A 12,913-nucleotide genomic window follows, 5' to 3' on the forward strand; every position below is an offset into this window, starting at 1 on the left:
TTTCCCTTATGCTGAATAGGCTTCCTCGCGAGAAAAGGGAAAACTTGGCAGCTATGCTTCCAGCAGTTCATCCAAAAGTGTGGCAACTTTCCCTCAGCCGCGCCGCCTCTCCTTCTCTGTCTCACACACAAACCCCAGGCCCCGCCTCCCTGGACAGTCCCCGCCTCCGGCTCCTCCCACCCCTCGTGGCGCAGCCAGTCAACGCGAGGCTGTGACATCAGCGCAGGGAAGCCGACCGGGGAAAGGAGCGAGGTGGATACATTGTAGCGATTCCTTTTCCTGTCTCGGCGCTCGAGAGCCGTTCCGCGAGCAGCCGGGCGCTGGGGCCAAGCTGGGGCGGGAGGGGAGCCGCGAGAGAAGGGGGGGCGGCCGCTTCTTCCGCCCGGGAGCTCCGGCGGGCGCGGGTCGCAACAAAGGAGGGATCGCGCCTTTCGCCGGCGCCGAGGAGGATCGGGAAGTCCTCTGAATTTCCGACCCGGCTGCCGCGCGCAAAACTTCATACTGTTGGGGGAGAGGGAGGAGGACGAGAAGGAGGGGCGAGGCGAGGCGGCCCGGGAGGGAAGCGCTGCTGGTGGCCTCGGCTCCCCCGACGGCACGATGCTGTCCAACTCCCAGAACCAGAACCCCCAAATACTTTTCCCCAACCCGCCGCCGCCGCCCCCGCCGCCGATCCAGCCGCCCCAACAGCAGCAGCAGCAACTGGCCCAGCAACAATTCCCCCAGTTCCACATCAAGTCCGCCCTCCCGATCAAGAAAAACGCCATCACGGATGATTACAAGGTCACCACGCAAGTCCTAGGGCTGGGGATTAATGGGAAAGTTTTGGAAATCTTCAACAAGAAAACTGGAGACAAATTCGCTCTGAAGGTAAGGCGGGTGCGGGCGGTGGGAGCGGAGCGAATCGAGTCGAGGTCCCGGGAGGCCAATTCTGATCTTTTTCTTGATTTAAAAGTTTTCCCTGCCTCTGTTAGAAGTTTTCAATTCCTGTGGGGCTGTCATCCCCATGAAAGCAACCGCCGAAATGAATAGTGGATTTGCTTCCGAGTAAATACCATTAGGATCGGGATCTTGCAGCCCCTGCCTGTGGCAGAAGATCGATCCGTAGCGGCTTAGAACAATAAAACTTGCTCCATTTTGATGCGTGACGTGTGTCTATCGGGGGCGGCTGATCGGGGGTGGGGGTGGCGGGTATTGTGTCTAGTTTAAACCCGCAGGCTGGCGAAGTTGCAATGGAGGCGCCGCGCTTTACGGCCTAGGCAGGAGTTCCGCACTTACTCACCAGTGGAAAGTTCTGCCCCCTTTTTTTATTAAGGGATGGGGGCAGCTGATGATGTCATCACGTGGCGGGGTTTGTTTGGTTTACTCTTACTTCTACTCCTCCTTACCAACGCCGCATTTTTCAATCGGATCCCGGTTTGAATGAACTGCGAGGAGTTCCCCGAGGGGAGAATGCCGGGGTGGGGGATCCCCAGCGGCTCAAGAGCGCGGGGTGGCTGTAATCCTAGCCCCACTTACCCGGGTGCGTGTAAACCCCACTGAACTCATGGGGGGGGCGCTTGCTTCTGAGTAGGCACGGGAAAGCTCACGCTGTCCAGCCTTGGAGCCAACTCCTAGGGTCCGAGGGGTCTTCGGCCCCTACCAATAAAATATTTGAAGGGGCTGCCCCCCCCAATTGATGGGTATTGCCATTCAAATACTGTGCGTGCACCGTGTCATGTGGTCGATTATTCGGGGCGGGGCTTTCCTGGGACCCCGGTTATTTTATTCAAGTTGGCACTCCTGTGCCCAGTGTTGTCAGTATAGGCTTGGCACTTGACCCTTCTCTCTCTCTGCCCCACCCTCTGCAGGGGGTTGTAATGTGTTTTGTGACCGGTCGTGTCCTAGGACTGGGAGAAGGGCTTAGCTCGTGTCTCCGCCTAGCGGGGGGTGGGTGGAGTGGGGTGGCACAAACGAGAATCGAAAGCGTGGCGTGGACAGCTGCTGCATCTCACGTGGGGCCGCCGCAGCCCACGGGGTAGAAGTGTAAACGAGGCGGGGGGGGGGGACTCCGTAACGACTCTGAGGTGGACACGCCACCCGCACTCACGGTCCTGTGGGGGGGTTCCCTTCTTTCCCACCTCCTTCCCCCGCTTTTATTTAAAGTCCCGCTTCTGTAAAAGCCTCCCCAAGTGGTTCAGGAGGAGGCAGTTCCTGGTCTTTAGGGAAACGGTTAGTTTCGCCATCGCCGGTCCCTCCCCCCTTTCCCCGCAGGTCTGAGTAAGAGGAGGAGGAGGAGGGACGAGGCGAAATGGACCCTCCGCCGATCTCTGCTCGGCAGTGAAAGGAAGGCGATCACGTCGGGGAGGAGGGGCTTCCGTGGGGAGTCTTCTCCTCAGGCTGGTCATCTAGTCACGACAAGGCTTTTAAAAAAGAAAAAAAAATATGCGCCGCCCGCCATGAGCAGCGGACCTCTTGGTGAGGAAAATGGAGATTCGCCAGTGGTCATCTTTACATGTATGTTGACAGCTCACGTGTTCCCTCAGCTTTGACAATGTAAAGAGAGCACAGGGCGGTTGGATTTCCTTGGCTGCCCCCTGAGTGTTTTTTTGGGGGGGCTTTTCTGGTAAATGCTCTGGAAGTCATTTTCAGGCACTAAGGCCACAGTCCTAACCCCCACTTTAGTTCAGTGGGGTTTACTTAAACGCGGTTGGGCTTCTGCACCCCAGATACACACCACTTTGAGCCTCTCCTGAGTTATTTCTAAGGACATGTCAATTTGTGTAGGGGTAAAACACAGAAGATCAAGAAAACCCAGTGTACATGTGTGAGACCATATGCACTACAATTGAAGTGCCCTTTGTATTTCCTATAAAGTCAGGGCCGGCTCTAGGGGTAGGCTGGGTAGCGCCAGGGCGCTGGGCCGGCAGGGGGGCGCCATGCTGCGCCTACCCGGCAGGGCGGGAGCGCCGGAGCGATCTCCGCGCCAAGGCGCCCGACATGCTTGTGACGGCCCTGTATAAAGTGAATGTAAAAAATCTAGCTTTGTTAGAATGTGTGCCCTGTGTAAAAAAGGGGTGAAGCCCCCTTGTTCTTTCTGTCCTGCATTCTCAACATTCAGATTTCCACTTATATAGCAGGTGAGAGGCTAACAGATATTTACAGTGTTATGTGTAAAAATCCTTTTGTATTATATTAGTTACAGAGAACAGCGTCATTTGTGAAAGCATGCTACGGTTGTGGGCATTCCTAATACAGTTTATGTCCGAACTTTTTATTGGGAATATCTCATTTTGAGTTTAAACGTGAGTTCCTTTTACAGGTGGGAACTGAGGCTGTGTGTGTGTGAGTGACTTAACTACCTAGATGGGAGAAGCATGACTACCTAGATCCTGGACCTGGGACTCCCTGTTCCACATCCACCCATTCATCTATGACATCAGGCTGGCAGTGGCTGTTCTGGGAGGTCCACATGGTATAGAGTGTCAGACTTAGACTTGGGAGACCTACATTTAAATCTCTACTAAGCCATGAAGTTGACTGGTTGGCCTTGAGGCTGTCTGTCTCAGCCTAACCTTAATACCAATTAATAATAAAGAATACTGGATGGTAACAGCCAAAATAGCTTTGCAACTAAGACTACAGAAGTTATTAGCCCACAATTATTAGGACCCAGGTGGCGCTGTGGTTAAACCACTGAGCCTAGGGCTTGCTGACCAGAAGGTCAGTGGTTCGAATCCCTGTGATGGGGTGAGCTCCCGTTGCTTGGTCCCAGCTCCTGCCAACCTAGCAGTTCGAAAGCACGTCAAAATGCAAGTAGATAAATAGGAACCGCTACAGCGGGAAGGTAAACGGCGTTTCCATGTGCTGCTCTGGTTTGCCAGAAGCGGCTTTGTCATGCTGGCCACATGACCTGGAAGCTGTATGCCGGCTCCCTCGGCCAATAATGCGAGATGAGCGCGCAACCGCAGAGTCGGTCACGACTGGACCTAATGGTCAGGGGTCCCTTTACCTTTATCCAGGAGAGTGTTTTTTGTTTTTTTTAACCAGCTTGAGCTAAGAGACAAAAATTTCAGATAGTGGCTGAATTCTGATTTATTGTGAGTGTGTGGTCATTGTGTCTCTGGTTTTTGTGAACTGAAGCCTGGGAGAATAAGGTGAGAATCATAGAATCATAGAGTTGGAAGAGACCAAAAGGGCCATCCAGTCCAACCCCCTGCCAAGCAGGAAACATCATCAAAGCATTCTTGACATATGCCTGTCAAGCCTCTGCTTAAAGACCTCCAAAGAAGGGGACTCCACCACACTCCTTGGTAGCAAATTCCACTGTCGAACAGCTCTTATTGTCAGGAAAGTCTTCCTAATGTTTAGGTGGAATCTTCTTTCTTGTAGTTTGAATCCATTGCTCTGTGTCTGCTTCTCTGGAGCAGCAGAAAACAACCTTTCTCCCTCCTCTATATGACATCCTTTTATATATTTGAAATGACTATCATATCACCCCTTAACCTTCTCTTCTCCAGGCTAAACATACCCAGAAAGAGCAATAGAATCCTGAAGTGGTAGAATCTACTACCCCGAAGTGGTCAAATGACCTTGGGCAGCAACATCTGTTCTGAATCTTCCCTTAAGTGAAAAAAGAAAGATGCAGAAGTGAGCTGGAATATATATTGTTTTTCTCATAGTCTCCCCCCCCCGAAACTTACAAAGGTTGTATTTTGCCTGCAATGAGTTTCAGCAGGTGGATCCATCAAAACCTCCATTTCCCCCCTGCACATAAAATCGTACAACCTCAGGGTTCTTCTGCTTCATTCTGTTGCATATAAAGACCAGCCCTCACTGGAATGCCAAGGGAGACTGCTGTTTTTCCATGCATGGAATGGAAATAATACAAACCTACCTTGCAGGTGTGTTGTAAGGGCACAAGAAAGGAATGTAAAGCAGTGTATTAAGTGTGGTGACTAGTATTCATCTTCTTGACCTCCCTCCTGACATTAGTTTGAATAATTTACATTCTGTGTGACTGGCTGACCTCCTCCAATGGAAACTTTTTAGAAGTAAAACTCTTCAATGGGTCTGAATGATCTCATAATACTTTGCATACAGTCAATGTTTGTTTTGTTCTTTGTTTCAAAATGTACCTTCTCATCACTAGTATTTGTGTAATATTCATGCGTCAGCTGTCACTGCCTTCTCACTTCAGAAATATTTGGGTGCATGGCTATGCCATTTACAGCACAACTGCTGAAGGTGCTGGCTTGTGTGGCTGTTGCACATAACCAGGGTGAGCCTTTATAAATCTCCTTTATGATGAACACAAATCTAATCTGAACCAACCATGAACAAAAGGCTTAACAAGACTCAAACCCACAGCCTTGTGAGATAAAGTTTAAAGAATGGAGTGGGTGATTCCATAGAAAATGGGACCAACATTCATTGATATTCCTTCAGGTGGTTCATCATATAATAACAGTTATCTGAAAGTTAACCTGTAGAATGCTAATTACCTTGACCATTCTCATTTCTAGAGACCCCTTGGGCTTAATTCAATAAGGCTGATTCAATAATTATGTTAGACAGCATTGTGGTGTATTGTTCATTGTGACATAAATTTGCTCCCACACATTAGCTGTTCAGAAATGCTATACATTATCTTGTTAGTTGTAAAGATGGAAAAACAAGAAGTCTCCTTCTGTTGCAATTAAATCTTATTTCCCCTTTTTTTTGAAACATCCGTTTTACAAGCAACTTGGGGGGGAGGGAACCTGGGCAATTCTCATGCAAAGCAAATGTCTCTGTGTAGCCATAAATGCTGAGCTTAAAAAGAGCCTGTGGAAAATGCTCTTTTACCTAATCAGCTGAATGGCAGATTCCTGCATTTTGCCAGAGAACATGCACATTTATCACTATTATTATGTCTGAGACACGCTAATTCTCCCCCCCCCCCCGCCATCTAAGCTGTAAATGAATAGGCTCAGCTTCTATTTTGACAGAACACTCTTAATCAATTCAGCAGTTGCCACAACCACTCTAAATTGTAAGTTTCTAACACTCCCCTGTGCGAAGCAGGAGGAACGAGGGTTGGGGCGGAAGAGAAGGCGTACACGCCAGTATCTCCATGACCACTCTGCGTTGAAAACATGGGTTGAGATAAGGCATGCAGGTCTCTAAGCGCCATTTATCTTGCTGACAGCAAAGCACAATGCCACAGTCATGCGCTGTATCTCACTTTGACTTTTTTAATAAACTGGAACCAATTAAAGTGAAGTTTATAGGCTGGGAGTAATACGACAGTGGTGAATAATACGTCACACAATATTAAACTTTGTTCTTCGAACCTAGGTCTTTTGTTATTTATCAGTATGAGACCTGTACAGATGGAATGTATGTGGGCAAATGTGATATTGCCAGCGTCGACCAGTGTGTTAGACAACCAGACCAGAGATTTGGGGTATGTGTGTGTGTCTGCCTGTGTGAATCTATCTCTAGTATTGGCCTTCTGCAGATCAGTTCACCTCATGTCTGTTTCCTTCTTTTCTTTCCATTGGACAAAAATAAATAATGGCATCTATCTTTGAGGGTTCCAAGAGATTCACTTGTGTTATTTTGGTAATCCAGTTTACATAGGAAGCTGCCATATACTCAGACCAGTGGTACATCAATATTGACTACATCAACTAGCAGTGACTTTTCAGGCTTTCAGGCAGGGGTCTCTCCCAGTCCAACCTGGAGATGCCAGGGATTGAACCTGGGACCTTATTCAGGCTTATGTTGTGCCACTGAGTTAGATGGTCTTTTCCTAACTGGTGAGGTCATGGCAGGGATGAGATTAAATTGGGGGGCTTGGGTAGACACATGTCACTCATACTAGCCAGAGTGATCTGCTGTTGCTAGGACTAATTAGGGTTAAAACAAACACACTTGTACCCTAGCACAATGAAGCCCTGATCTACGGAAGCTGGGGCAAATGTTTTCTAAAATCCTGGCTTTCCCTGTTTGTAGACATTACATTCTGTTTGCCCTTCTCTCTAGGGGGGAACTCTTACTCCCCCCCCCTTGTGAATGAGCTTAAACCATTTATCAAATGCGTCAATTTCAGTGCAAAGTACAGGGTCTGTAACCCTTTCCAGTTTCATTTGAACTGTTGAATTAATTGTTTGAGAGTTTGAGCAGGTAGAGCTACCTGATTGTTTACTGATGCCTGGAGTTTTCTTCCAAACTCATCATTTGCCTAACAGGGGCTGAAGTGGGGCATATATACAGTACATTAGAAATATATTGCTTTTGTTTGGTTGTTATCCATATCTGTATATAAACTGAAGGCGACTAGCAACATCAACACACACAAAAAACAGTAACTGAACAAACCAGATATCTGGAAAGAATTGCAACAGAGCTTGTCTTGCTTCCGGTAAGGTTACACAGGATTGGACTGAGTTGTTGCCAGGAGCTAAAGCTGAAACTTTCCCTGCAATTCTGCCCATTTGACTCTTCCCATTGGTGCTTCTTGTTTCCAGCGGTCATGGGGCATTAATGCAAACTTGGCTGAAAGGGGAAGACAATTGTAAACCTCATGAATATTAGAGTACTGCTTCTAGTTATGCTTGGTCCTGTTGGGAATTCCCTTGAAAGGGCCTGTTGCTAAATCTGCCCTCATTTTAGGCGCTCTTACATTATGATTTGATGATTACTTATCTCCATGATATGAACCGGGGGAAATAGCTTCATTTATTTAAGAGCATGGGTTACAACAGATATATCATATAACATTAAAACCCAATTAAGCAATTCAAAGCAAATTGAAGGGTGTACATCAAACAATAGAGGTGGTTTCACAAAATCCACACAAATCTTAACTGTCAAAGTTAAGCACATGATAAAGGTAAAGGGACCCCTGACCATTAGGTCCAGTCGTGACAAACTCTGGGGTTGCGGCGCTCATCTCGCATTATTGGCTGAGGGAGCCAGCGTACAGCTTCCGGGTCATGTGGCCAGCATGACAAAGCTGCTTCTGGTGAACCAGAGCAGCACACGGAAACACAGTTTACCTTCCCGCTGTAGCGGCACCTATTTATCTACTTGCAATTTGACATGCTTTTGAACTGCTAGGTTGGCAGGAGCTGGGACCCAGCAACAGGAGCTCACCCCATCGCGGGGATTTGAACCGCAGACCTTCTGATCGGCAAGCCCTAGGCTCTGTGATTTAGACCACAGCACGACCCAAGTCCACACGAATCTTAACTGTCAAAGGTGAAAGGTACATCTTTAGCACATGATAGAAACTACATAATGAGGCTGCTTGACCCCCCCCCCAAAAAGCCAGGAACTCCATGTTTTGGAAATTGTATTAAGTCCATGTATGTTTAAGCTTAATAAATCTAAGTTTCCCAGGAAAGTGTTTCAAGTAGCCATGGTATATAGGACAATCTTTTTTTTTTTTAATAATATTTTTTATTGAACATTTTTTCAACAAACATACAACAAACATACAAAATACAAAATACAAAAACATATCAAAAACATCAAAATACAAAATACAAAAATATAACAGAAAAATATATCATTTCTCATCCATTATAATACTCATTGTCTTCAGGCTTCCCCAATTCCCTACTATCTGTTTTCCATTTTTTTAAACTTCTATAGCAGTTTCTAAATCATCTTCTTTCCCATCATGCAATCCCTTTAAAACTTCTAAGTTAATTCATCTTCATATCATTTACCCTAATTTCAAACTTTAAATCTTCTATTGTTTCCCTAATGCCTTAACCTCTTTACTTTCCTGGATTTTCAAACTCTAATTATTGAATACATTCCCTATATACATTTTAAATTTCTTCCAGTCCTTTGAAACTTTGTCATTTGTCTGGTCCCGGAGTCTTCCTGTCAATTCTGCCAATTCCATATAGTCCATCATTTTCATTTGCCATTCCTGCTTCGAAGGCAATTCTTCTTTTTTCCAATATTTTGCTAATAAAATCCTAGCGGCTGTGGTGGCATACATAAACAGATTAACATCATCCTTGGGGATTTCTTCCCCAATTATTCCCAGCAAAAAGGCTTCCGGTTTTTTCGAAAATGTGTTCTTAAACATCTTTTTCAATTCATTGTAAATCATTTCCCAGAAGCCTTTTATCTTAGGGCATGTCCACCACATATGGTAGAATGAGCCAACATCCTGTTTACATTTCCAACATTTATTGTCGCTTTTGTGGTACATTTTAGCTAGCTTGACCGGCGTCAGATACCATCTATACATCATTTTCATCAAATTTTCCTTCAACACCGTACAAGCCGTAAATTTCATACCTTTCTTCCACAATTTTTCCCACAATCTTGTCTATGAAATATATTTACAGCACAAAACAATGCAGGTCTACTTAGAAGTAAGGTCTATGAAGTTAAATTGGGCTCACTCCCAAGTAAGTGTGAAGAGGATTGCACCAGCCATTCATTAAAGAACTACGTAAAACTAAGCAGTATGATAAAATCTTGCAGGTGAGTTCCTTTAAAAGATGTTGGCTGGTCACTGATTTCTGCTATACAAAATGAAATTGGAAAAGCACTCAGTAGTAATTGAACTCTGGCAGGTTGAAAATAGTAAGTTGTCTCTGGATCTGTTCAGACCCGGACACTTTTCCCTCTAGAAAGCAATTTTGTAAAGTGGAAGGAAACTTTCCATTGACAGTGGCAAGTAGCTCAGGAGAAGCACTTTGGCAAAATTTGTACCATACTGTCCTCATCAAATGGCAGCTTGAAGGTCAATGTTTGTGGCCAGCTATTTGCAGAAATGATTGCTTCCCCCTCAAGCTGCTGAAACATCTTGACAGACAGGAATAAAGTGTACGAACATGGGAAATCTGGAGTATGTAAATCACTGCTGACGTTACCTAGATCTGTTTATTGTTAATGAGGTCCAGGCATTATGTGACACAGATTGCAGAACTGGGAAAAACAACACCTCAGACTGAAAATTCAAACCTGATGGTGTTTACAGCTTTATATGAGATCCAGGGACATGGTGTGACTGTCTTCCTGAATTCAACTTTTTATTTTTTTTAAAAAAGGCCAGGTGGCCTTCATCTTGGTATTGGTTGTTAGCATCACATTCTCCCATACCCCTTTGGAGAGGTGAGCCATTGCTGTAGCTGCCAATACGCATGTCCAGCTCAGTGTGGATGGAGAGGTTGCTAGTTCTGATGGAGCCCAGGTAGACAGAATTGTCTACCACCTCAAGTGTGTGGTCACCAGTATTGATGGATTGAGTTTGGGCAATGTTCTGACCCTTTATCTGCCTCAGCTGCAACAAAACATGTCTCTCCCATATTGGCTTCTGCATCCACAGCATGCTCTGTAACTCTCCAAAGGTTTGACTTTATTCGTGGCAGCACCTACACTTTGGAACTCCCTGCCTATTGACATCAAGCAGGTGCTCTCACTGTACTTTTTCAGCACCTGCTTACAAACATTCTGGTCTAGACAAGTCTACCCAGATGCTTAGAAATTGAGGTACTTTTAATCTGTTTAGTACTGTATTTTAACTTTTGTATGTTTCAAAGTGTGGTTGTAATTTTTTCTTGTTATATGTTTTTGTAAACTGCTTTGAGGTTTTTGGTTTTTGTTGTTTTTACAATCGAGTAGTGTATACGTTTTATTAAATAAATAAATATCTTTTTATAATTTTTTTTTGGAAACAACTGATGAAGTGTTGTCATCAAAAAGCCTTCAAGAGATGTCTAAAAGTTGGCAGTGAGGATGCCTGCCGAATCTCTGCTGGCAAAATATTCCACAGAATGGGACCAGTGACCAGTGACACTAAATGTCTGACTACTTCTTGAAGCCAGTCAGGTTTCTGAAACACGAGGAACAACTAACAGCCCTGTTCTGAATGATCTCAGTAAATGAGTTGGAATATAAAGGCTCAGAGGGTCCTTACGGCATCCTCTAGCCAAGTTCATGGCCTTGATTCTTAACACAATCTGGTGGCATAGGGGCAGCCAGTGCAGATGTTTTAGCAGAGGTTTTTCATGCTGTCAGCCATCTCTCTTGATCAGCAATGTACCTGCTCCATTCTGTACTAGCTGGAGTGTACTAGCCAACGACCACCCCACCTAGAGCATATGCAGCAATCCAATCATGAGGTTACTAAATGCATGGATCACAGTTGTCATCCAGATATGGCTTGTAAAAAGCACTCATTGCCATAGGAGTCACTTAGAATCGTAGAGTTAGAAGGGAACCCAAGGGTCATCTAGTCCAACCCCCCGCATTGTAGGAATCTCCACTAAACGTGGGTCTCTAATGACAATGTATATCCATTCGTACCCCAAAGCTATGTACCTGCTTTTTCAGCGGGAGTGCAGCCCTATCCAGAACAGGCATCGTATGTGTTCCTTTGAATGTGGAAAAACAAAACCTGACCATTATAAGTGTGCAGATTTTTACCCTCCACCCCCATTTTGACAGCCTCAGAATAATTGCATTGTTCACAGTGATGGGCGTATGCATGTTTATAACTCCTTAACTTAAGAGAATCTCATTTAGTCCAGCTGAAAAGATTTTTTGCTGGTGTGGTTAACTCAGTTGCTATTGATCAGCCTATTTAATGCACATCATAATGGCAGCCAGCCCATCTATTTCAAAGCTAAGATACTCTGATTTATGCTGGTTTGCTCCAAAGGGGATTCAATCCGTTTAAATCTGAGGGCATCTTCACAAAAGAAGCAAGGACTGTGTTTTTGGTCTGGAATAGGTCACAAATGCTGTCTAATGTGAGGAAAGCCATTTTGAATTCAAATGGACATAACAATCAGTGCAGGTTTCTTATTTGATTTTGTCATTGGGGAAATGCAAAAACCTGTGCTTTAGATGTCATCTGCAAAAATGATGTCACTATTTTGGCTATGCTGGGATTTGGATTGAACTGCTTCTGGTTTATTTTATTGGGAAGTTTACATTTGAACTGGACCAAAGTTCAAAGCATTGTTTAAATATCACAAATTTATTTAAGGGTCATACACTCCCACCTCTCCTCACTCATGCAAATACCCCTCTCTCCACATTTTTTTGTAACCATGGTTTAGTGTTCAGAGATTTGGAACTTCACATCTGAACTCAGTTTAGGCAGTGCAATGGGATGGGCTGCTCCTGTCTTCTCTAAGTAAAAAGTACCGGTACTTCTTTAAGTAAAAAAACCAACAACTAGAGTTCATTATTCAGATTTCCCTCCCTTCCCCCACTCCCCACTGCCCAATATTCCTGAGTTACTACTTTGGAGCCTGTAATTTAGGAAATTATCTGGATGTCTGCTTTGTATCCAGCTTGAGAACATGGAATAGGTTCAACTTCTCATCCCTTCATCATCTATATTTATTCTCTGTATGCCCCTCTCCCAATCATGTGCTTGGATAAAAGAAGCATTGTGAAATATGATCTGGTCGTTCCCTTGCAACCACAATTAGTTTTCAGGACTTGAGTCCTTTTCTTAGCTGTTATATGTGGAATGCTAACATGAGGGGCCACCTCTGGTTGTTGTTTATATCTTCTCTGGGGATGAGCTTTCTACCGTAGTATTAGTGCTTTCAGGCAGGAAGAACCTCCAGATTTAGGGCTCAGGTTAATCATTAATTAGGGTGTGTGATTAGATCACATGAAGACTTCTCCCAAATATATTGAAGCTTTTGCTCTTGGCTCTGATCACAGATTGCAAATGGGACGGGCTATGGGCTTTGACTTGTGTTGTTTTGATCTTCAGTCAGAATTATTTGGGTCAAAAATAATCTTGGTCGGGGCAGGAAATGTTGCTGCTACTTTCTTTTCTCTTGTTCCCCTCAAATGCTGGCTGTTGTGCTTGATCCCATGCCAAACGGAAAAATGGATATCTGACTGTATAAGGCAGCTTCCTATGACTTTAGCTAAAAACCAAATGTAGACCTTAGGG

At 45.0% G+C, this 12,913-nt stretch overlaps 1 protein-coding gene across 1 annotated transcript in view; it reads left to right on the forward strand.

Moving 5' to 3' along the window:
* Positions 1–267: 267 nt before the first annotated feature.
* The window catches only part of MAPKAPK2 (MAPK activated protein kinase 2), an 89,066-nt gene continuing 76,420 nt past the window's right edge, over positions 268–12,913 (forward strand). Inside the window, exon 1 of the mRNA XM_035121459.2 lies at positions 268–867. Within this exon, the coding sequence (XP_034977350.1) occupies positions 598–867 (270 nt within the window). The 5' untranslated portion in view covers positions 268–597. The remainder of the gene's footprint in view (positions 868–12,913) is intronic.

Source organism: Zootoca vivipara, chromosome 7 (assembly GCF_963506605.1).
Source record: "Zootoca vivipara chromosome 7, rZooViv1.1, whole genome shotgun sequence".
In the NCBI taxonomy this organism is placed as follows: Eukaryota; Metazoa; Chordata; class Lepidosauria; order Squamata; family Lacertidae; genus Zootoca; species Zootoca vivipara.